General features: G+C 44.9%; 1 protein-coding gene across 1 annotated transcript; it reads left to right on the forward strand.

The window, feature by feature from the left end:
• The first annotated feature begins 758 nt into the window (after window positions 1-758).
• Window positions 759-18,087, forward strand: GM2A (ganglioside GM2 activator). The gene is made up of 4 exons (XM_069589971.1): window positions 759-1,149; window positions 6,512-6,664; window positions 15,974-16,156; window positions 16,495-18,087. The coding sequence occupies exons 1-4, from the start codon at window positions 1,060-1,062 to the stop codon at window positions 16,648-16,650; spliced, it is 582 nt and encodes a 193-aa protein (XP_069446072.1). The 5' UTR covers window positions 759-1,059; the 3' UTR covers window positions 16,651-18,087.
• Window positions 18,088-25,395: the final 7,308 nt, after the last annotated feature.

Raw genomic sequence — 25,395 nt, forward strand, 5'->3', positions numbered from 1 at the left:
GGAGAGAGTTTTGTGCTATTTTGGCAACTTTTCTGTAACGTAAAATTAATTCCAAAATAAAATATTTCTTTTAAAAGATGATTAGGTTGTTTTAAATTCTATTCATGCGTTCATTTATTCAATAAAGACTGATTGCCTATTATGTGTCAGGCACCGGGTACACAATACTAATGACCATAAGCCACGGTTTTACCCCTTGTGGGGTTTACAATCTAGTAGTAATTTGGCAGGAATAGTATATCTACTGCTTTTTAAAAAAATCTAACCTGAACTACAAAGTGTAATAGCTTAAGGAAATCTTGGCTGATGAGATATATATAAGTAGAATCCTTGCTCTATCAGTTCTTAGTCATGTGACCTTGGCAAAGCTCACCTTATCGTGTATGTTTCTTCAGTGGTAAAATGGAGCAAAAAAATAGAGTCCCTATTTTACAATGCTTGGTATGCATTAAACCACTTAATTGTTAGTTATCATTATAATAATTATTAAAAAGACAGTGATTTGTAACGCTGCTATGGGGAAGCGTAGTATAGATAGGGAGCAAGACATTTTTGTCAAGAAAGACTTGGATGTGAAAATATGATGGTGCTTCCAGCAGTGAAGGTAACAGCGGTGAGTTCAGAAGCAACAACCCCGCCCCTCCCTCGCACTCTGGCCCATCCCAGTCAAGTTTCGCCCCTCCCTCGAGTTCCCCCCGCGATCGCTCACTCATTCCCCGCCCCCGCCCCGCCCTGCCCCGCCCCTTTCCTCTCCTTTCCTCTTCAGGCACCGCCTTCATCCTCTTAGGCACCGCCTTCATCCTCTGAAGGCGAGGCCTGACGCCCACGCGTGAAGCGAGGGTCTAAACGAGGAACCTCTAGGGGGCGGGGCCGGGAGAGCTCTGTCCAATCCCCGGCCCCGAAATCTCAGATCCGGAGGGGGCGGGGCACATTGGGAAGTGGCCTCATTCAGCTTTGTATAGCAATGCACAGCTTTGCATAACCAATACGGGCAGGTATTTAACAGAGTCATCGCCTCCACGAACCTGCAGTTAACCAGGCGAGGACCCACCCTTTACGATGAGCCCCCTGTTGCAGGCTCCCTTCCTGATCTCCCTGGGCTTGCTTCTTGCCGGCCCAGCGCTTCCTGCACGCATTCTCCAGAACCGGGTGAGTGCTCTCTCCTTTAGGAGGCTGCTACCAGCATCCCTGCCGAGCTCGGGCTGTGCGGCTTAGGGTGGGATAAGGAGGTGCCCTTTCCGGTCTCTAGAATTACTTTTTTGCAGTAGAACTTCCCAAAGTCACTAATCGTGGGACTCTGAGTGGGTCCTTTTCTCTCTCCGCGTTTCAGTTGGGTTTCGGTTTCCCTGTCTGGACAGAGGGTGGACTGTAAGGCCTTGCTCTGCTCCAGACTGTTTTGGAAGGATTTATCTCACTCTCTTCTGTACTCTCCTGTCCTCTTTCCAAATGTCTGAGTAAAGTTTTGTAGAATTGCAAGACCAATTCTCTACTCCCAGGCCCAGAGACTTAGTCCCATTTACATGTCCCCTCTTTTACCCCATGAGAAGGCCTGGCACCCAACTGCTCCCCTCTGTACTTCTCCGAGGCGCTGACTGTTCTGGTGGGTGGGTGGTTCTGAGAGGCTCTTCAGGCCAGAAGGTCCAGACTTGCTCCTCTGGCAACAAAGCTGCAGCCCTGCTCTTGGGCTTGAGTCATGGAGAGGGTCCAACCTACAAATTTCCCCCTTGTCGTCTCAGTCACTATGCCCGAGATCCTTGGGAAAGGGAAGTTCTGTCATTCTGGGAAGTAGAGAAGCCTAACTCCACGGCTTCTGCTGCACAGCTAGGGGTCAGACACTTGATATCTTTGGCAGCAAAGAGAGAGGCCCAGCCTAGGTACCCTCCCTCCAACCAGCTTGGAAATGTTTGTCAGAGCCTGGAATAGGGCGGTATAGGGGAAAGAGGAATAGGACTAGGAGACTTGGCTTCTGATCCCTCCTCTGTCTCTAATCCATGGGCGTGGCATTTGGGCTCCTTAAGCTTTGGTCTCCTCTTCTGTAAAATGGGCTTGATAACACCAGCCTGCCTTTCTCAGTGGTTGTGGATGAAGGGAAATGCTTCCCTGGATGGAAAAGCTCTTAAATCTTAAACTCAGAAAGTGATAGAAGCCAGTGTGCTCAGTCTCACTCTCCCTGAGGGCAAAGAGTCTATTTTGCCAGTTGAACGGAGGAGCCAAGAGCTCTGTCTTTACTGTCCCAGAGAATTCACAGTCAGTCCCTGAGTGTAGGTTGCGGATGTTTCTCTGGGCTCCAGAACTGGCCACTATGGGGTGGAGTCTAGCTAAGGCTGGAACTCTCCCTGTGTCCCCGCTCTCCTGCATATCTTGGCTGTGGATGCCACCCCAGACCAGAGTGTCTTAGGTTGGCAGTTTTGGAGAGGCCATGAGACCTCAGGGAGTTAACCCATCTTACCCAGCCCCAGGGAGGATGGTGCTTATCTGAGATTCCACAGTAATGGGTACTTCTTTCCATGCTTATCTTCTATCATCTGGGTTTTCTCCGGGCTCATGTGATTTGGAACCCTGACCCTGAGACCCTGGGCCACAGGAAGTCTTGGGGTGACAGTGAGCAGTGAGTATCAGGAAACCAGACTGAGTTCCAGTTCCTCTTCTAGCATTAAGTGGGTCTCATGGCCCTAGGCTGTGGTGAGCCTTAGATAACAGGGGAGAATGTCTTGAGCCAGATTGGGCATACAATAGGTGCTTAATAGACTCTCTGATACTGTCTGATATCATTTACTATGCACATACTATGTGCTGTGTGTTGAACCATGTGCTTTTTTCCCCTAATAAGCTTATTTTAGGGGAATAATTATAGACTTGGAGAAAAGTTGCAAAGGAAGTATAGAATTCCCACATACCCCTCACTTGGTTTCCCTTGCTAACATCTTTTTACCACGGTGGGGCTTCTGCAGTGGCTCAGTGGTAAAGAAACCACCTGTCAATGCAGGAGACACAGGTTTGATCCCTGGGTCAGGAAGGTCCCCTGGAGGAGGGCATGGCAACCCATTCCAGTATTCTTGCCTGGAGAATCCCATGGACAGAGGAGCCCAGCAGGCGACAGTCCATGGGGTCGTAGAGTCGGACACAACTGAAGCAATTTAGCACACACGTACACATGTAATGGACTTCCCTGGTGGCTCAGATGGTAAAGCGTCTGCCTACAATGCGGGAGACCTGGGTTCAATCCCTGGGTTGGGAAGATCCCTGGAGAAGGAAATGGCAACCCACTCCAGTACCACTGCCTGGAAAATCCCATGGATGGAGAAGCCTGGCGGGCTACAGTCCATGGGGTCGAAAAGAGTCAGACACGACTGAGCAGCTTCACTTTCACACAAGCATTACCATGGTACGTTTGTCAAGACTGAGAAGCCAACAGAGGTACGTTACCACTAGCTCAACTCTTAGACTTACATTTGGATTTCCCAGTTTTCCCACTGATGTCCTCTTTCGGTCCTAGGATCTAGTCTGGGGCACCATATTGCATGTGTTGTCCAGTTGCTCCAGCCTCCTCTGGTCTGTGACAGTTTCTCAGTTGTGTGTTTTCACGGCTGTGACAGTGTTGAGGAGTTGGGACCTTGAGAATTTGTATTCTTTCTGTTTACAAATGTCTTACCGTAGTAACCCTGTGAGAAGATGTAATTATGCCCACTTATTAGATGGAAAAATAGAGCCTCAAGAAGGGTCACCTGACCCCTGTTCTCAGCTAGTAAGAGTGGCTACAGTGTGGTTTTAATCCAGGTCTGTGACTTGCATCCATATATCTGCATCCACAGCTGTACCTTTGCCCTCTTCCTATGCTGCTTCGTCCCTTATGTTAGCTGGGCTGGGATGACAGATATCTGGTGCCAGGTCTGCCCTTAGTGGGCACTGCTAAGGCATCATACTTCCTTTTCCTGATGAGCCTGGACTTGACTGCAGAATTCATTATGACAGAAGCCTCTAGTCAGTCATTGAGAAATCACTTTGTTAAGTCTCCCCAGGGACTGGGGTAAGGAGAAGCAGGACACTTTGGACACTTCAACCTGGAATCAATCCTCACGATGAATCAGGCTGCCTTGGCATCTGTGAAAGCGGCTCCAGAAAATGGCCAGTCCGCCTACCCACCCTCCGGGCCAACTCTTAGTCCCAGGCACTCTTTCATTTGATATTGGCCTCCTAACTGGTCTCCCCTTACCAAACAAGACCCTCTGCAATCCATTCTCAACCATAAACCAGAGCAGGGCACTCTCCTGCAATGGCATTCCATTGCATTTATAGGAAATCCACCTCCTGATGATGACCTATGAGGTCTTGCATTTATTAAACAACCCTGCCACCACTCTACCCTTATCTAGGTGCCTTGTCCATTATATCTAGCCCACTGGCCTTGTAGGGCCCAGAGCAGTTGAGTGTCTTCCCAACGCAGGGCGCATGTTCCTTTGCTCATGTTCCCTCTGCCTGAATCTTCTTTCAGTACATGCATGGCTGGCTCCTCATCTTGCAGGATTATCCCTTCTCAGCACCCTATTTAAGTGAGTCCTTTGTTACTTTTAACATGACCCTCTGTTTGTTTCATTTATGGCACCCAGAGATCACAGTGGGTAATATTTATTTACATTAGACTGTAAGCTCCTCACTGCAGGGCAGGCACATCTCTAATTGTTTACCTGTATGAATAGCACTTGGCCCTGGGTCTGTGATCATTGCTCCATAAATATCTGTGGAATGAACACTGAAGGAAACATTTGTTACTACCTACCCTAAGGGGCTGTGGGGAACACAGGGATGAATCAGGCCTTTCTTAGTCATGGTCTGATGCTTCATTCCAAGGAACTGAAGCCCATTCCAAGAAGCTCAGGTAAAGGGAAGTTTATTTCAGGTATACAAGGAATCTCATGGAACTAATGGCAGGAAGCAGGGGCTGGGATGTCTAATGGCTATCATTTAGGGGGCCAGCTCATGCTTTGTGTCTGGCACTGGGTTATGAGCTTTATGTGTTACATGCTGTCACCCTCGCAGCACTGTCACAGGTCTGAGAGGAAAGCAGAAATGACTCCACTTAAAAGATGAGGAAACTGCGGCTCCAAAGGGGAAACTGGCCTACAGAATCACATGATATGGTGGTCAAGCTAGGGTTTCAAGCCATGTCTACTGACTAAAGCCTTGATGTACCACATGTCTCACTCTAGAAACATGTTCTTGGCCACTCTCCTGCACTTCCTATTTAGATAGGAGGCAGGGGAAGGGGTGACACTATCTGCTCTCTTTTCTACAGACCAGCAGAGCCCTTAGTTCTTGACCCTTTGACTTGGTCACGAGTCTGTGTGCTGGCTCCATCTTAAAGTTTTTGACCCCATGACCGCTCAAAGCCCAAAATCTCTCTGAGTGATTTTGCCTCTGTCTCACTTCCCAAATTGGAGGCAGAGAGAATCTGTCAGCCTAGTCTATGTTAGGTATTGTCTTCTGGTCCACCTACCTGTGGCTGTGTTGATGATGGAGGTTGACTTGGGGATGTGGGGATTGGCAGGTTTTCCTTCTAAGATGGGATGTGCCTGGGGGAACTACTGAAAGTCTCTCGTAGATGGCCTTCAGATGGGATGTGCATGGGGGAAATACTGAAAGTCTCTCGTAGATGGCCTTCAGGGAGCTGGGAAAAGTGCGAGTGGGCAGGCAGAGCCTGCAGGATGTGGGGAGTGTGGTCATAGACAAGGTTCCATGGGAGTGGGGAGTCAGTGGTCATTTGTAGTTAGACATGATGGTGGAGTCAGGAATCAGGAGACCTCTTGGGGGATATGGAGGAGGAGGAGGAGGATATGGCTCAGCAGACGGGAGGGGGATGACTTGGGGTGTGGGACCAGGCAGGGCATGAGCAGTGAGATGGGAGTGAAAATGCACTGGTTAGGATTGGGAAGTTTGTTCACTGGGGATTGTTCATCAAGTGGCCCCCAGGGTATCTTTTCATGTGTGTCCTAGTCCCTCCCTGACTTAACTGTCCCTCCTTGAGGGTGCGGTGTTTCATGCTGTTATGTTCCCCATTGTTTTGTATTCCTTATTGTTCCTGGTCCTGGACTGGGCCCGAGGTGTGACGTGAATCAGGTTCTGGGCATGGGCTGTAAAGGTGAATCCTCCAAAAACTCCCCTCTGAGAAGATGCCAAGACTAGCAGGAGAGGTGGGTGGAGCAGGGAGGTGAGGGATCAGAGAAGCTGGATATGGCTAGTCACCTATTCTGAAGTTCAGGGTCTGTGATATTGTCCTCTATAGTTCATGGCACACATTTGGGAGATTGTCTTTTAAGTCTTTTAGTAGAGTCCTGCCTACAAAATGGGTAGGACCAGAGTTATCCTAGGTTTACAGATGTGGAGTTGCAGACGAAGCTCAGAGCCAGCGGGTACCTCATCCATGGGCACATCGTTAGTAACTGCTCTGTTAATTCTTCTAACCTTTTGTCAACTCTTTTCTTTCCTTGCTGCTATATGTCCTTGGCTCTCCCAGCTGGGTAGCTTTTCCTGGGATAACTGCGATGCAGGGAAGGACCCTGCAGTGATCAACAGCCTGACTCTGGAACCTGACCCCATTGCCATTCCGGGGAACTTGACCATCACTGCTGAGGCCAAGACCAGTGCTGTCCTCAGCGATCCTCTGAAGGTGAGCCCAGGGTCAGGGAGGCACTGGAAGGAAGGTGCTGTGGGCCAAGGGCAGAGCCCTGAGGCATGTACACTCAGGGAACTTAATACTTTTGGAATCCTGGAATCCCAGAGCAGCAAAAACAACATAGATTTGTTTAAATGACCTTTCATAAGTTTGCCTTTTGTATTTTTGTTTCAGAGTAACTAGTTCATTCATGCCTGCTGTCTGTTTTGGGGGTGGATATTTGTTTTCATACAAAACAACAGAGACTTTCTGTGTATCCATGGCAATTATATATGTCATAGTCCTTTCCTCATTGCTACCTTTATACCATATGCTTATATGCCTTCAGCCTGTCCTGGTGCAGATCTATTCTGGCACCAGTTTCCACTGGACTCTTTAAAAAGTTGTCTGATTTGGAATCTGTGTCCATGAAACTGTCCTTTGACTTGGTTAATCACAGCCCCTACCTCATATGTTTCTGAGCTATTATTGAATTAGTAACATGGAGAGTGCTTTGCACAGGGCCTGGCACACATGACCAGCTCAGTACACATTCAGTCAGTTCAGTTTAGTCATTCAGTCGAGTCTGACTCTTTGCAACTGCATGGACTGCAGCAGGCCAGGCCTCCCTGTCCATCACCAACTCCTGGAGTTTACCCAAACTCATGTCCATTGAGTCAGTGATGCCATCCAACCATCTCATCCTCTGTTGTCCCCTTCTCCTCCTGTCTTCAATCTTTCCCAGCATCAGGGTCTTTTCTAGTGAGTCCGTACTTTGCATCAGGTGATCAAAATATTGGAGTTTCAACTTCAGCATCAGTCCTTCCAATGAATATTCAGGACTGATTTCCTTTAGGATGGACTGGTTGGATCTCTTTGCAGTCTAAGGGACTCTCAAGAATCTTCTCCAACACCACTGTTCAAAAGCATCAATTCTTCAGCTTTCTTTATAGTCCAAATCTCACATCCATGCATGATTACTGGAAAAACCATAGCCTTGACTAGACAGACCTTTGTTGGCAAACTAATGTCTCTGCTTTTTAATATGCTGTCTAGGTTGGTCATAACTTTTCTTCCAAGGAGTGAAGTGAAGTGAAGCCACTGTCATGTCCGACTCTTTGCGACCCCCATGGACGGTAGCCTGCCAGGCTCCTCCATCCATTGGATTTTCCAGTCAAGAATACTGGAGTGGGTTGCCATTTCCTTCTGCAGAGGATCTTCCTGACCCAGGGATTGAACTGGGGTCTCCTGTGTTATAGGTAGACTCCTTAACGTCTGAGCCACCAGGGATGTCCCAGTGGCTCCTTACTTCCAAGGAGTAAGCGTCTTTTAATTTCATGGCTGCAGTCACCATCTGCAGTGATTTTGGAGCCCAAGAAAATAAAATCTGTCACTGTTTCCATTGCTTCCCCATCTATTTGCCATGAATCGATGGGACCGGATGCAATGATCTTCGTTTTCTGAATGGTGAGCTTTAAGCCAACTTTTTCACTCTCCTCTTTCACTTTCATCAAGAGGTTCTTGAGTTCTTCTTCACTTTCTGCCATAAGTGTGGTGTCATCTGCATATCTGAGGTTATTGATATTTCTCTCAGCAATCTTGATTCCAGCTTGTGCTTCTTCCAGCCCAGCGTTTCTCATGATGTACTCTGCATATAAGTTAAATAAGGAGGGTGACAATATACAGCCTTGATGTACTCCTTTTCCTATTTGGAACCAGTCTGTTGTTCCATGTCCAGTTCTAACTGTTGCTTCCTGACCTGCATACAGATTTCTCAAGAGGCAGGTCAGGTGGTCTGGTATTCCCATCTTGTTAAGAATTTTCCACAGTTTATTGTGATCCACACAGTCAAAGGTTTTGGCGTAGTCAATAAAGCAGAAATAGATGTTTTTCTGAAACTCTCTTGCTTTTTCAAAGATCTGATGTGTGTTGGCAATTTGATCTCTGGTTCCTCTGGCTTTTCTAAATCCAGCTTGAACATCTGGAATTTCATAGTTCACATACTGTTGAAGCCTGGCTTGGAGAATTTTGAGCATTACTTTGCTAGCGTATGAGAGGAATGCAATTGTGCGATAGTTTCAACATTCTTTGGCATTGCCTTTCTTTGGGACTGGAATGAAAACTGACTTTTTCTAGTCCTGTGCCATCGTGGTTATCTGGGTCAATAAAATCTTTTTTGTATAGTTCTTTGTATTCTTGCCACCTCTTCTGAATATCTTCTGGTTTTGTTAGGTCCATTCCATTTCTGTTGTTTATCGTGCCTATCTTTGCATGAAATGGTCCCTTGGCATCTCTAATTTTCTTGAAGAGATTTCTAGTCTTTCCCATTCAATTTTTTTCCTGTTTCTTTGCACTGATCACGGAGGAAGGCTTTCTTATCTCTCTTTGCTCTTCATTGGAACTCTGCAATCAGATGGATACATATTTCCTTTCTCCTTTGCCTTTCACTTCTCTTCTTTTCTCAGCTATGTGTAAGGCCTCCTCAGACAACCATTTTGCTTTTTTCATTTCTTTTTTTTTTTGAGGATGGTTTTGATTACTGCCTCCTGTACAATGTTGCTAACCTCCATCCATAGTTCTTCAGGCACTCTGTTAAATCTAATCCCTTGAATCTATTTGTCACTTCCACTGTATAATCATAAGGGATTTAATGGGCCTAGTGATTTTCTCTATGTTTTTCAATTTAAGTCTGAATTTTGTAATAAGGAGTTCATGGTCTGAGCCACAGTCAGTTCCTGGTCTTGTTTTTGCTGACTGTAATAGAGCAGTCCAGTGGTCATGTATGGATGTGAGAGTTGGACTGTGAAGAAAGCTGAGCGCCAAAGAATTGATGCTTTTGAACTGTGGTGTTGGAGAAGACTCTTGAGAGTCCCTTGGACTGCAAGGAGGTCCAACCAGTCCATCCTAAAGGAGATCAGTCCTGGGTGTTCATTGGAAGGACTGATGCTAAAGCTGAAACTCCAGTACTTTGGCCACCTCATGCGAAGAGTTGACTCATTGGAAAAGACTCTGATGCTGGGAGGGATTGGGGGCAGGAGGAGAAGGGGACGACCGAGGATGAGATGGCTGGATGGCATCACTGACTCGATGGACGTGAGTCTGAGTGAACTCTGGGAGTTGGTGATGGCCAGGGAGGCCTGGCGTGCTGCAATTCATGGGGTCTCAAAGAGTCGGACACGACTGAGGGACTGAACTGAACCAAACTGAATAGAGCTTCTCCATCTTCGGCTACAAAGAATATAATCAGTATAATAAACCTATAATAAGTTGAGAATATCATAAGTCAAAAATGCATTTAATACACCCAACTATGTAACATCAGAGCTTAGCTTCACCTACCTTAGCCATTCTTGGAACATGCATATTAGCCTATGGTTAGGCAAAGTCATCTAATACCAAGTCTATTTTATGATATCATATTGCATATCTCATTCACCAACTCAATGGACATGAGTTTGGGTAAACAATGAGAGTTGGTGATGGGCAGGGAGGCCTGGTATGCTGCAGTCCATGGGGTCAAGAGTCAGACATGACTGAGCAGCTGAACTGAACTGAACTGATGGCATATCTCATATAATTTATTGAATACTGTACTGAAACGAAAGCCAGAATGGTTGTCTAGGTGCAGAATGGTTTAAATACATCAGCTTTTATGATCACATGGCTGACTGGGAGCTGTGACTTCCTGCCACTACTGAGCATCACAAGAAGAGAAAATAGTACTATATATTGCTAGCCCTGAAAATGATCAAATTCCAAAACGGGAAGTACAGTTCCTACTGAATGTGTATTGCTTCTGCACATTGTAAAGTCAAAAAACTTTAAGTTGAGCCATGGTAAGTCTGTACTTTATTACCAGTCATAAATTTGGGCCATTGAACTTTAAAAAATTGGACTCAGATTCCCACTGTCCTTTCCCTTCCTCCTACGTTTCTCTTATATAATGTATATGCTTCTGATTTGGTTCCTTTATCTTTGCATAGGGTATATGCATCAGTTCAGTTCAGTTCAGTCGCTCAGTCATGTCCAACTCTTTGCGACCCCATGAATCGCAGCATGCCAGGCCTCCCTGTTCATCACCATCTCCCGGAGCTCACTCAGACTCACGTCCATCAAGTCCGTGATGCCATCCAGCCATCTCATCCTCGGTCATCGCCTTCTCCTCCTGCCCCCAATCCCTCCCAGCATCAGAGTCTTTTCCAATGAGTCAACTCTTCTCATGAGGTGGCCAAAGTACTGGAGTTTCAGCTTTAGCATCATTCCTTCTAAAGAAATCCCAGGGCTGATCTCCTTCAGAATGGACTGGTTGGATCTCTTTGCAGTCCAAGGGACTCTCAAGAGTCTTCTCCAACACCACAGTTCAAAAGCATCAATTCTTCGGCGCTCAGCCTTCTTCACAGTCCAACTCTCACATCCATACATGACCACAGGAAAAACCATAGCCTTGACTAGACGGACCTTAGTCGGCAAAGTAATGTCTCTGCTTTTGAATATACTATCTAAGTTGGTCATAACTTTTCTTCCAAGGAGTAAGCGTCTTTTAATTTCATGGCTGCAGTCATCATCTGCAGTGATTTTGGAGCCCCCCAAAGTAGAAGAGTCCTAAATGCAGTACTTGGATGCAGTCTGAAAAACGACAGAATGATCTCTGTTCGTCTCCAAGGCAAACCATTCAATATCACAGTTATCCAAGTCTATGCCCCAACCAGTAACGCTGAAGAAGCTGAAGTTGAATGGTTTTATGAAAACCTACAAGACCTTTTAGAACTAATACCCAAAAAAGATGTCCTTTTCATTATAGGGGACTGGAATGCAAAAGTAGGAAGTCAAGAAACACCCGGAGTAACAGGCAAATTTGGCCTTGGAATGCGGAATGAAGCAGGGCAAAGACTAATAGAGTTTTGCCAAGAAAATGCACTGGTCATAGCAAACACCCTCTTCCAAAAATACAAGAGAAGACTCTACGCATGGACATCACCAGATGGTCAACACCGAAATCAGATTGATTATATTCTATGCAGCCAAAGATGGAGAAGCTCTATACAGTCAACAAAAACAAGATCAGGAGCTGACTGTGGCTCAGATCATGAACTCCTTATTGCCAAATTCAGACTTACATTGAAGAAAGTAGGGAAAACTGCTAGACCATTCAGGAATGACCTAAATCAAATCCCTTATGATTATACAGTGGAAGTGAGAAATAGATTTAAGGGATTAGATCTGGTAGATAGAGTGCCTGATGAACTATGGAATGAGGTTCGTGACATTGTACAGGAGACAGGGATCAAGAGCATCCCCATGGAAAAGAAATGCAAAAAAGCAAAATGGCTGTCTGAGGAGGCCTTACAAATAGCTGTGAAAAGAAGAGAGGTGAAAAGCAAAGGAGAAAAGGAAAGATATAAGCATCTGAATGCAGAGTTCCAAAGAATAGCAAGAAGAGATAAGAAAGCCTTCTTCAGCGATAATGCAAAGAAATAGAGGAAAAGAACAGAATGGGAAAAGACTAGAGATCTCTTCAAGAAAATTAGAGATACCAAGGGAACATTTCATGCAAAGATGGGCTCGATAAAGGGTATATGCATACTCCTTATTAAATGAAAGCTTCTCAGTACTTTTGTTGGAGAAAAGGTGATAGGCCTCTTTTTACAGATAAGGGACACTGAGGCTCAGAGAAGGATGTAACTTGCCCCAGGTCAAGGCTGGTGTCCTTATCTAATGTTTCCTGTTCCTGAACTCTTTCTGGCAGGGAAGTAGAATTAGTGTTTGAAGTTTAGCAGGGGAGTACCCCAGGACTTTCCTTTTATCAGCAAAAACCCTGCCTAGTAGAGCTGCCCAGACTCAAGTACCATAAGCCTGAAGGGCTTTTAAGGTCAATGACTTCCCTCCTTGTTACTGGGACCCAAAGAAGAGTGACTGGTTCAGGCTCTGCAGTGGTAGGAGAGACACTTCCTCCTTGTCCTTGCTGAAGTAAAATTTCTTCAGTCAAAAGTTCCATTTGGAACCTGGATGAATTTGATGCCAACTGCTAGTCAAAGCTTTGGTTTTTCCAGTAATCATGTATGGATGTGAGAGTTGGACTATAAAGAAAGCTGAGCTCTGAAGAATTGATGCTTTTGAACTGTGGTATTGGAGAAGACTCTTGAGAGTCCCTTGGCCTGCAAGGAGATCCAACCAGTCCATCCTCAAGAAATCAGTCCTGAATATTCATTGAAAGGACTGATGTTGAAGTTGAAACTCCAATACTTTGGCCACCTGATGCGACGAACTGACTCACTAGAAAAGACCCTGATGCTGGGGAAGATTGAAGGTGGGAGGAGAAGGGGATGACAGAGGATGAGATGGTTGGATGGCATCACTGACTTGATGGACATGAGTTTGAGTAAGCTCCAGGAGTTGGTGATGGACAGGGAAAACTGGCGCACTGCAGTCCATGGGGTCGCAGAGAGTCAGACACAGCTAAGCGACTGAACTGACTGATTGCAGTTTTTAGAAGTCGGATGCCCCAGATTCTGTGAGCCGTGGGCAAGACTGGAGTCTGTCCAGGAATGCCTTTTTCGTTTGATGTGTTCCACAGGGTTTGGCATAACTTAGAACTCCCTTCTTTGAGCTCTGAAGTTCCAGGGTCTGGGACCTTGGTTTCCCCGTCCTCAGGAGTGGTAAATGCCACCATGTTTGGCATGTACTTATTTCAGGCTTTCAGACACGTGGTGTTTAGGCCTGATGGGTTAGCTTTCTTCTCTCTCTGAAGTCTTGTACCTGCAGTGCCTCTGCCTGAGCCCTGTGTTTGAGGTGTAAGTGCCTCTCCCCAGTCTCATCAAACGGCCCCCCTTCAAGTCAGTGCCTCTCTACCTACAGCTACTATCCCTGAGCTAGAAGACACCAAGAGAAAAGTCATTGTTTTCAACTTGCAAGACACTTTACTCTTAGGATGTCATATCTGGTAGGTCTCTTCAAGATCATGACCTCCAAATATTCCATGGTCAAAATGGAGGAGCAGAGGCCTGAGAGGGGAAGGGACTTGCCCAAGCACCCTGGTGGGTACGGAGATCCTGATTCCATTACCTGCCAATGCCTCTGTCTGTCCTGTGTTGCCAGGTCCTGTGATACAGGGGTTTATTTAGGTTGAGCTGTGGAGGTGCTAAGGAAGTCCTGGACTAGAGGGATTGATGGTTCCCTTGTTACTCAGCCTTGCTTACTTTTTTTGGCCACGCTGGGTGTCTTGCAAGATCTTAGTTCCCCAACCAGGGACTGAACCTGGTGCATGGCTGGAAAGCACCAAGTCCTAACCACTGGACCATCAGGGAACTCTCCTTGCATTCTCTTCTGAGCCATATGAGCAGGCAGACTGAGAGCAAGGACTGGAAAATCAGTCATGGTTTGTAATCCCCCAATAGCAGTAGCAGGCTTGGCTATTGCTTAAGTTCCAGGCGCCCCTACCTAGTACTTCCTGTGCTATGCTGGTCCTGGCTGGGGGACACCTAGCACCTGGTAGATGCAGCCCCACAGGCTTCCACTCCTGTTGGAGGAGCCCAGGCAGGACTTGGTCACTGGTGGTCCCCTTAGCTGGGTGTTCTTGTTCAGGGCAGAACTGGCTTAACCATTTTCATTGGGATGTTGGCAAAACCAGGAATGGCACTGGCTAAGAGAAGTCCCATAGGAAGGAATGTTTGGATTTCAGGCAGTGTGCTATTTGACAGGCATTGTGTCACTCATTGGGACCTTGTGAGAGGCTGACACTCTATGAAGATCCCATTTTGGAGATGAGAGAATGGAGACAGAAGAAATTCCCCAAGGGTACTATACTAGGGCTTCCCTGGTGGCTCAGATGGTAAAGAATCCACCTGCAATATGGAAGACCTGGGTTTGATCCCTGGGTTGGGAAGATCCCCTGGAGGAGGGCATGGCAACCTACCCCAGTATTCTTGCCTGGAGAATCCCATGGACAGAGAATCCCATGGACCGAGGAGCCTGGTGGACTACAGTCCATAGGGTCGCAAAGAGTCGGACACGACTGAGCAACTAAGCACTCACAACACTAGGAAGTGGCTGAAGTGGCATTCACTTGCAAGCCCTTGGCTCTTCTAGGCAAAGGGTTCATTGAAGCAGGCTTGGCAGGAGAGGAGAGAGCTGGGCTGGGAGGGGGCTGTGTGTGACTGGGGGTGGGGGTAATATGTGGGGCAGCAGAGTGGGAGGAGGCACATTTGAGTCTGTCCACTCAGGATACACGGGGCGTGGACTGCTCTGTCCTGGACCTGGGCCCTGACATGTGGGTAGTCGGAATGCTGAGTTCAGAGCCTGCAGAGCCAGCCTGAGCCCTGCAGGCTCAAGGGGAATAAATGCCTGTCCAGGACTTGCCTCTTCGAAATGGAGCTACTAGATGAAGTGAGCCTGGAGGCTGGGATTCGTAGAATGCTGTGATGTTACAACTGCAAGTGATTTCCTGCCATTAACACCCACAGAGAATCAGACTTCTGCCCTTTGCCGACAGTTTTCTCTGATACCCCGGGGGGATGCGAGAACATGGTCCCTAAGGGACAACTCATTTGGTTCTTAGGCAGCTAATACTTAGTGAATGCTTAGCCCATGCCAGGCACAACTGCTCAGCCCCAGCCTCCAGAAGGGGAGCAGAATCATGGCCGTGTGGAGGTGTATAGCACTCAGAGGTCTCCTCGCCCAGCTTCTCTTTGGGTGCAGGAAGTCCTCCAGCTTCCTTAACTGGGTCTAGGACCCCACCTCTTCCTGAAGTAGTTCCATCCCTTGTGACCTCACTAAGATTGTTAAGATCTTCCTCATACCAACCCCTAAAGTGATCTCCCTGTAAATTCTTATTATTTTCAATTCTGTCCTCTATGGCTGCATGGAGGAAATAGGATCCAGGAATAGCAAATAGGTTTCATCTTGGTAAGCAACTCCATTCAGCTGGTGGTAGCTGCCTGAGGTCCTAGGAAGGAACAGGTTCTGAAGCCAAGACTGGGCTCGGAAGGGAAGTCTAGAAGCAATGCCGTAGTTAGCCAATTAGCAGTTACATGACAAGTGCATTTTGCCTTCAACCAATGGATAGTAAATACCTAAAGAATGCTAAGACAGTGTGTTCAGTGCAGGGGGAAAACAAAGTCACATTCGATTATTAATGGTCTGCTGTGGGCACAGGAAAGGATAATACTGGGGCAGGCTCCACAATATTGTCATTTCTGGATCAGAGTATTGCCAAGATCCCATCCAATTAAAAACTCTGTGTTAAAAGAAAATGCTGACCTTTGAAAGAGGCAGAGCAACTGGTTCATCTGCCTTGGAACTGTACATTTTCTGCAACTCTCTTACCAGGTGGAATTAACTGTGGAGAAGCACATAGCCGGCTTCTGGGTCAAAATCCCATGTGTGGACAACATTGGTAGCTGCACCTATGACAACTTCTGTAATATACTTGAAATGTTAATTCCCATTGAGGAACCCTGCCCGGAACCACTGCACACCTATGGGCTTCCCTGTCACTGTCCTTTCAAAGAAGTAAGTACAGGGAGGGGAGAGCATTTCCCTGTGACTGGAGTAGAAACATGGCATTGGGAGACATTCTCTTGCAGACCTGGACATCTGTGGGTGTAAACTGACCTGATCTCTCCTGAATCACTTACCTTTTGGGGGCCTCGGTTTATCCATCTGTGAAATGGGAAACTTGATGCTCGATCTGACCTCCAGTGCCCTTCTGCTATTACATTCCATGCTCTACATGACTCTCAGGAGAGTGGGAAGAGGGGCAGTTCGAAGCTGCAAACTTAGAGGTCACTCCAGGAGAGAGTCCCGTCTGTAGGCTCCCACTGACCTGCAGTCCATTGGCTTTCCCACAGGGCGCCTACTCACTGCCCAAGTCTGACTTCATGCTGCCTGACCTGGAGTTGCCCAGCTGGCTCAGCACGGGGAACTACCGCCTGCAGACCATCCTGAGCAACAACGAGAAGCGGCTGGCTTGTGTCAATATCTCCGCCTCCCTTAAAGGCAAATAAGATGGCACCTGCCACTGCAGAATGAAGAGGGTGTGAGGAAGGCATCCTCTTCCTCTGTCTTACGTTGGCTAAGGCCAGATTCTACTCTCTGTCCTTTCTCAAGCCCTCTTCCACAATGATGATGTTCCCCTGCTGAAAGTCACCTTATGCCACCTACAGAGGTTTTAACTGTGGGCCAGCAGCCCTGACCTAAGGTAGGATGAGCCTGGTGGTTTTTGACAGCCCAGGACACCTACTGGGGTGGCTGTTGCACTTTCAGCCTCACCCTCATATGGCTTTCTCTCTAAAATCTTAACTCATTTTCTAAGGAGGCTAACATGTTTTATGACCCCCACATTCAGAGTGACCTAATCTTGGTCTCCTGAAGTACCTTTATGATTTTTCTCATTGATTTTTTATGTGTGTCACTGACCTAAAAGCAGAATGAAAGTACTAACAGTTTTCATTTTACTCCCACTCCCTCTTACAAGGAAGGGTCTGAAGGAGTTGATCTAAATCTATGCCTCTGTTAACTTGTATAACTTAGTGTTCTTTTTCTAGACTTGCCCAGTTAACAGTGGGGCATAGCGTATCCTGGAGAGGCAGAGGCAGGGCATGTGGGAGAACAACTGAGAATGCTCTGTATTTCAGGTAGTCTGCAAATTCAGGTGCTTTCAGGGCAAAGCGCGGGCCATCCGTGAGTGATGAGGGCCACGAGAAGCATGTTGTTTCCAGGCATATCTTGCCTTTGTACAACAGCACTGATCTAAGGCAGCTGCTGCCCCATCTCGAGCTGGGGCCCTAATCAGGGATATGGAGTCTAGGCTGAGTTAGAAAGGGTACTTTCAGTCTGTAGGGGCAGTTGCTGTCCAACAATTGCCAGTGAATTCCACAGGAGACTGTGGGCCCAGCATTATGAAATATTCTCAACATTTTTCCTCTCAAGAGGCCAGAAATCCAGACTTTTATATGAAATCCATTTTTAAATACTGACAGTGAATTATTTTTTAAAAAAACACTGCACAGGCAGAAGGGGCCAAACAGACTTGTCAGTAGGGAAATCTGGCTCATGGGAGGCCAGTTTGTGGCCTTGGATGTAAGAACACACATGCCTTGTCCTTTTAACCTTGAGACAACTCCAGCACCGTTTCTCCTTCTGTGAGGCTGAATCCACAGTGCCTGACCCGGTAGGCTCCTCTGATGCTGGGGGAGTGAGGTGGCCGCAGAGCTGAGAAATCAGGGCCTCCTGCCCTGGCACAGAGTGTTGTCAGGGTGAGGGAGGCAGCTGAAGAGGTGGCCTCCCCAGCAGCCATTCAGTGGAGCAGGGATCCATGATGAGAGGGGGACTCATATCAGGTGCCTGGGTTTATTCATCATCCTGTCCTCCTGTGACCAGCCTCAGGTTCGGGGCTCACACGAAGCCTGGAATGGTAATAAATCTTTTTGACTTGCTGAGAATTCTTCCTTTGTTGTGGCTGCATATTTTTTCCCACTGATCACATCTCAGGGTTTCCAGAGCTCGTTTACTGGGTTGCTCCTGCTGGAAGAGTTCAAGCAGTGGGACGAGGGCTGAAGCAATGTCAGGGACTGACTCTTCTGTTCCTGTCTCGTGTGCTGCTTGGTGTCTCTGCTTCATTCTGTCCAGCATCATCAGCTTCCTTGTTTGTTTTTGACCTCCCCCCTCACAGTATGGCTTCTCCAGCCTTTATTTCCTCTCTTGACTCTTTGGGCATTATTCTCACAGACATATTTTAGTTCCCATCCTTGCATGGAAGGACGTTCAGTTGTTTGGTTAGTCTTTGTGTTTGCTGTGCTTTCGGCCCAGATGCTCCTCCGTCTTGTTGAGGGGTGGAGAACGGGTGAGGATCTCAAATCAGAGAGCAAAGTGAACTTTTTAACAAATGGTACTGAGCCAAATGGAAAGCCATTTGGAAAAAAGTTGAAATTGGATCCATACTTAATGCCATAGGAAAGAATAAACTTCAAATGAGTCCAGGGTCTAAGTATTAAAAATGAAGCCATACAAATACTAAAAAGAAACATGGGTAAAATGTCCAGAGAAAATAAACACTGATAAAGTTGACTGCATAAGAAATAATGTGCTTGGCAAAAGACACAGTCAAAAGACTGGAAGAAAATATTTATAGCACAATCATAGACAAAAGGTTAATAATATTCCTACTATAAAGAATGAAGTATCAAGGGATCAAAAACCTGATAGGAAAACTGGGAAAATAAATGAACAGATAAACACTCGCATAAAGATATAAAAATGACCCTTAAACATAATAAGATATAGAAACTCACTTCAAAATCAGAAAAATGTAAATTGAAACAATATTAACATAACATTTGTCAATTTCTTGGGTTGGTAAGAAAATAACCACACTACCACAAACCACTAGGCAAGGCTGTGTGGAAAAAGGTCCCCTCAAAATAGCTGGTAGGAATACAGACTGGTTCAGTCCTTCAAGAGGGGAATTTGTCAGTGTTACTGATCATGTAGGCTTCCCTGGTGGTTCAGAAAGTAAAGAACCCGCCTGCAATGCAGGAAACCAGGTTCAATCGCTGGGTCAGGAAAATCCCCTGGAGAAGGGAATGGTAATCCACTCCAGTATTCTTGCCTGGAGAACCCCATGAACAGAGGAGCTTGATGGGCTACAGTCCAAGGGTTGCAAAGGGTTGGACACAACTGAGTGACTAAACACACACACACTGTTCATGTAGGAAAAATATACATGTGTCTGCTCATATGGACATAAGGAAAAATGAGCTGGAAACTAATGAACTGGTTATTTACAGAGAGTGGAAAAAAGAGGGAAATGATAACAGGGTATAAAGGATGAAGAGGATGGGATGCTTCTGAGTATATCATGTTGTATAGCTGACCCTTAGAACCATAATAATATTTCTGAGTCCCAAATCATAAATCAAGCAGGAGATAAGGGAAATTCAACATGGAATATAAATAGTAACAAAATATATTTCAAATAAATAATACAACAACACTGAAGTGAGTGGGAAAACAAAGTTCCAGTATTTTGATGGGGCACTGTAAAGCAACAGAAAAAAGGAACTGCACACAAATACTGTATATACTGTAGTTTGTTTTTCATAGGAATAGCGTTAGCAATTCTAAAAGTATTTCCTGTGTATATTAGGACTGAGAAAATAAATGTGGATAATGAGAGCGTGGAGGCATACTGAAAGGACACAGGAACCAACTGGAGGGAGCTCTCAGTGGCCAAGTCTTGGACAACTTGAGCAAGAAAATAAATAATGACAGTAATAGGTTATAATCCCTTGAATGAAAACAAACATCCATGAGTCTGTACACAACAGAATCTCAACTAAATGTAGAAGGAACAGTATTAATAGGAAAAAAAAATCATTAGGTAAATGCTACTGCCAGAATTGTTGCAGATAAGGAACATCTATGGATGCTAAAATTACTGGATAAACGTATGATGAGAAACAGGATTTGCATAGTCTCAAGATACCTCCTCACAGGATATGGTTACAAAGGGGGAAATGTAGTGGTGGAGAAACCTGGCAGACAACACTTACAAGTGATCCAAGTTAACATCACCAGTAAGTAATAAGACAAACTGACATCATGCACCTCCCAATACGGTGTACTGATAAAGGACAGTGACACTTCTCTGGTATTGCCCAAAATGTGTAATCTCAACTTTATCACAAGAAAGATCACACAAACCTAAATTGAGAAACACTACAAAGAATGGCCAGTCCTCTTCAAAAATGTCAGGGCCACGAACAGTAAGGAAAGACTGAGGAACAGACAGATCAGAAGAGAATAGGAATTGTGAGATCTAGGATTAGATGCTGGATTAAAAAAAGAATCAGAAATAGGATTTCACCAGGGTTAACTATTAAGGTTTAATAATTGTGTTATGTTTGGGTAAGATGTTAACATTAGTGAAAGTTAGGTGATTTTAAGTTCTTTCAAAATAAAAAAGCTATGACAAAACTAGACAGCATATTAAAAATCAGAGACATCACTTTGCTGACAAAGGTCCATATAGTCAAAGCTATGGTTTTTATAGCAGTCATGTATGAATGTGAGAGTTGGATCATAAAGAAGTCTGAGTGCCAAAGAACTGATGCTTTCAAACTGTGGTGCTGGAGAAGACTTTTGAGAGTCCCTGGAACAGGAAGGAGATCAAACCAGTCAATCCTATAAGAAATCAACCCTGAATATTTATTGGAAGGATTGACGCTGAAGCTCCAGTACTTCGGCCACCTGATGCGAAGAGCCGACTAATTGGAAAAGACCCTGATGCTGGGAAAGATTGAGGGCAAGAGACGAGAGTGACAGAGGATGAGGTGGTATGATGGCATCATCGACTCAGTGGACATGAGTTTGAGCAAACTCTGGGAGATAGTGAAGGACAGGGAAGCCTGGCGTGCTGCAGTTCATGGGGTCACAAAGAGACACAACTTAGTGACTGAACAACAACAACAATAAGATAAAAAGTTGTAAAAGTATATTGCAGAAGTTTCTCCATGACAACTGAGAAGTGTTACAAAATAGAAGCTTATTAGGGCTTGCTAGAAGCTTATTAGAGTCCGGGTCAGCGGGTGAAGTCAGGGAGGGTTTTCCTGAGGAAGTGATAACAGATCTGACAAATGAGTAGGAGTTAAGCAGGTAGAGACAGGAGGAAGTGGAGGAAACAGTATATGTGTAGGCCTGCAGCAAGGTGAAGCTGCTTTTTGGAAACTGGACAAAGGCACGTGTGGCTGGAGGGGAAAGGTGCCAGAAGAAGTGAGAGAGGAAGGGGAAGAGCAGATCACAGGGCCTGTGGTTCACGTGTGGGTGTCCCTGACCAGCAAGTCCAACCTTCTAAGTTATGGTCCACTTGAACATTTTTCCTTAAGAGGGTCATATCACTGTAATTTCACTTCCAAGAGGTGTCAGCATGCCAAGTAGAGGTTCTGCTCCCCGACTGCCCCAGGTTTTTTTTTTTTTTTTAACCTTTAATCTTAGATCAGGGAATTGCTTGAGGGGCTCCTAGGTGGGTTTGAGTTTGGCACTGTGTCTGGATGCTATTTGCTAGTAACAAATCTTATGACTCCTTAGAGTGTTGCCTATTAGTTTCATTCCCAGGGTCACAGTGGCTTATGAATCACTCATGTCACTTGTGTTGACTTGGGAGCCAACTCTTGATGCTTCAGTTTCTGATGGACAACTTCCACTGCCACCCCCATGTAGGGCTCGTGTTGCTTAGCAGTCTCAATCTGTGATCTATAGCCATCCCAACCCTCTCATTCCTCTTTCTTTCTTTCAATGGGCTTGTTGAAGATCCAAATTCAGCTTCTCCTTAAAATGGTTCTGTGTAACATTCCCCTCAAAGCCCCAACCACAGTCCATCTCAGTCATGTTAAGACAAATCACGTTCCTGGAGACAAGAAATGCAGTGGGAAATGATTCTGAAGGTTCTGGGGGTCAGGAATCCTCCTATAGCCTCTGTATCCTCCCAAATATCTCTGTTCCAATGACCAGGTCCCTGTTTTTGCCAGGGAAGCACATGGCAGCAGAAAATTCACTACACGTTGCTGAAATTAGAAAGGCCAATTTGTGTCCTAACAGTGATCTCAGTGCTGGCTGCGATCAGAAACTGTTTTGTACCAGTCATGTGGTGGCCTGAGTCTCGTTATCTGGTAACTCACTTCCCTAATCTGAGTTTGCATATCATTCTATTCTGCACTCAAACCTTAGTGCCAGGGTTGGCTACCCACCATCTGCGGACTGTTCAGTGCTACAAGGAGCAGAAATTCTTGCATTCATTTTTCCAGAGGTTCTTTTGCAACCCAGAGTCTATTAGTTTCATGGGGTTTGCGATTGCTCTTAAAGTTGCATGCAAAATTTAGTGTGTGTGTATATATATATATATATATATATATATATATATATATATATATATGTGAGTTGTATTGGAAGGGGAATCCATGGCTTTCATTAGCTTCAACAAGGTGTATGACCCCTCCTCCAAAAGTTATAAACCACTGTCCTATTTGCATTTTATTGTTCTATATTTTATAGTAAGCCTTCTATATATGTTATAAAGCATCACCTGCTCTAGGCTCATGGTCTGGGTCCTCAAAGAGCAAAGATTTTATTATTGGCATATATTAATAGCTGTCTTATGTCTTGATAGGATGGTCCACCCTACCTCCTCTTCCTTCATGATGCCATAGCTACTTCACATCTCCAAGAGGTTGTTCCTTGACATCTGACCACTGCTAAATGAATGAAGGCGCATTGCAGGGTGAGAACTCTGCCAACTCCAGCTGGGGTTCCTGTTATTTAGGCCATAGACCCCATCATCAAATGGAAGGCAAGGCTGAAAAGTGATGTTACCTAGAAATACTCATTATTCTGTAGACTTATGCTTTGCATACTTTCCGTACAATAATATAGTTTGCTATAAAATGCTTTTAAGAAGTGGTGCTTCCATTAGAGTGAAACAGATCATTAAAAGTTTCCCTCACATGAAGTTTCTTTAGTTATAAAATCAGCACATTATTGTTAAAAACGTAACAACACAGGTAAGAAAAAGCAAAAGCATAGGACTCCCCTGGTGGCCCAGTGGTTAAGAATCCAACTTGCAATGCAGGGAACACAGGTTCGATCCCTGATGCAGGAACTGAGATCCCACGTGCCACAGGGCAACTAAACCCGTGTGCCACAACTACTGAAGCCCATGTGCCCATGCTCTGCAACAAGACAAGCTACCACAGTGAGAAGCCTGCACACAGCAACTATAGAGAGTGGCTCCCGCTTGCCACAACTAGAGAAAGCCCATGCATGCAGCAATGAAGACCCAGAGCAGCCAAAAACAAATAAATAAATTTACATCCCAAAACCCACCCCAAAACAAAACCACCACCAACAACAAAAACCTATAAAATTTCATTCATAATTGAACCCACTTGGAGAAAATTCCTGTAACATTTTACTGGGTTGGCCACAAAGTTTGTTCATAGTTTTTCTATAACATCTTCAGAAAAATGGGAATGAATTATTTTGCAAACCCCGTATGTTGCACATATCCTTCAAAACTATTTGACTATATGCATACATGCTTTTTAAAAAAGAACCAAAATGGCATCAGGTTTCACATTCTAGTTTTCACAGCTATATAATGAAACTTATATATTGTACAACTGAATAAAATTTGACATATATACATACCTGGGAAACCATCCTCACATTCAAAATAGTGAACATATTATCCATCACTTCTGAAAGTTTTCTCATGCCGTGCTCACCTTTCTCACCTTCAAGGAACCTGATTTTCTTTCTGTCCCTATAGGTTAGGTTGCTTTTTTTTCTTTTTCTTTTTTTATGAATAGAATGATACAATTTGCCACCAACCGAAAAAAAAAAAAAAAAAGCAGGGAATACAGGTTCGATCTCTGGTCCCGTATGATCCCACACGCTGTGGACCAGCTAAGCTTGTGCTCCACAACTACTGAAGTCTGTGCACTCTAGAGCCTGTCCTACACAAGAGAAGTCACCAAAATGAGAAGCCCAAGTGCAACACAAAAAAGAGCAGCCCCTGCTCACCACAACTAGAGAAAGCCTGCAGAGTAATGAAGACCCAGCACAGCCAGAAAGAAAAAAAGATTCATCCATGTTATTGTGTGAATTGATAGTTTGTTCCTATTTATCACGGAATTGTACTCCATGGCTTGGATACACCACAGTTTATCCATTCACTTGTTGATGGACATTTGGGTTGTTTCCTTTTCGCTACTATAAATACAGTTACCATAAACATGTGGGTACAAGTCTTTTTTTTTGGCTGTGCCCTACAGCTTGCAGGATCCTACTCCTCAACCAGGGGTTGAGCCTGTGCCTTTGGCAGTGAAAGCTTGGAGTCCTAACCACTAGACTGCCAGGAAATTCCTTTTACAAGTCTTTTTATAGGTAGAAAATCCCTTTCCTTTCAGGTAAATATCTTGAGGTAGAATAGTTGGATTATATGGTAGGTGTGTCGAACTTTTTAAGAAACTACCAAACTGTTTGCCAAAGTGGTTGCACCATATCCGTCCACAATAGCAGTATATGGGAGTTCCAGCTCCTCTACATCTTTGATGAGTATGCTCAGTCTTAAAAATTTTAGTCATTCTAATGGGTGTATAGTAGTACCATGTATGGTTTTAATTTGAATTTCCCTAATTATTAATAATGTTGGGACATCTCTTCAATGCTTATTTATCATCCATGTATATATATATATATTTTTGGTGAAGAATGCATTCATATTCTTTGCCCATTAAAAAAAAGTTATTTTCTAATTGTTCAGCTTTAAGAGTTCTTTATGTATTCTGAATGTGAGTATCTCATTAAACACAAGCTTCTCAAAGATCTTCTCCCAGATGGTGACTTTTCTTCCTATCCTAACAGCACCTTTTGAAGAATAAAGATTTCAATTTTGATGGAGTTCACTTTAGTAATTTCTTCTTTTATGGACTGTGCTTTTGGTGTTATATCTAAGAAAGATCTTAGCCCAAGGGTCACAACATTTTTCTCTCTTATATTTTCTTCTAACAATTTTTAGGTTTTACATTTACATTTAGATCTAAGATACATTTTAAATTGATTTTTTAATATGTGATGTAAAGTATGGATCCAAGGTTGTTTTTTTTTTTTTTTTCCTGTGGAGGAGATCATAAAGATTTCCAATTCTTGCACAAAACTTCCTTGAAAAGGTGATCCTTTTCCTACTACCTTGCCTT

The sequence above is a fragment of the Ovis canadensis genome, chromosome 5 (assembly GCF_042477335.2).
Source record: "Ovis canadensis isolate MfBH-ARS-UI-01 breed Bighorn chromosome 5, ARS-UI_OviCan_v2, whole genome shotgun sequence".
NCBI classification, from domain to species: Eukaryota; Metazoa; Chordata; class Mammalia; order Artiodactyla; family Bovidae; genus Ovis; species Ovis canadensis.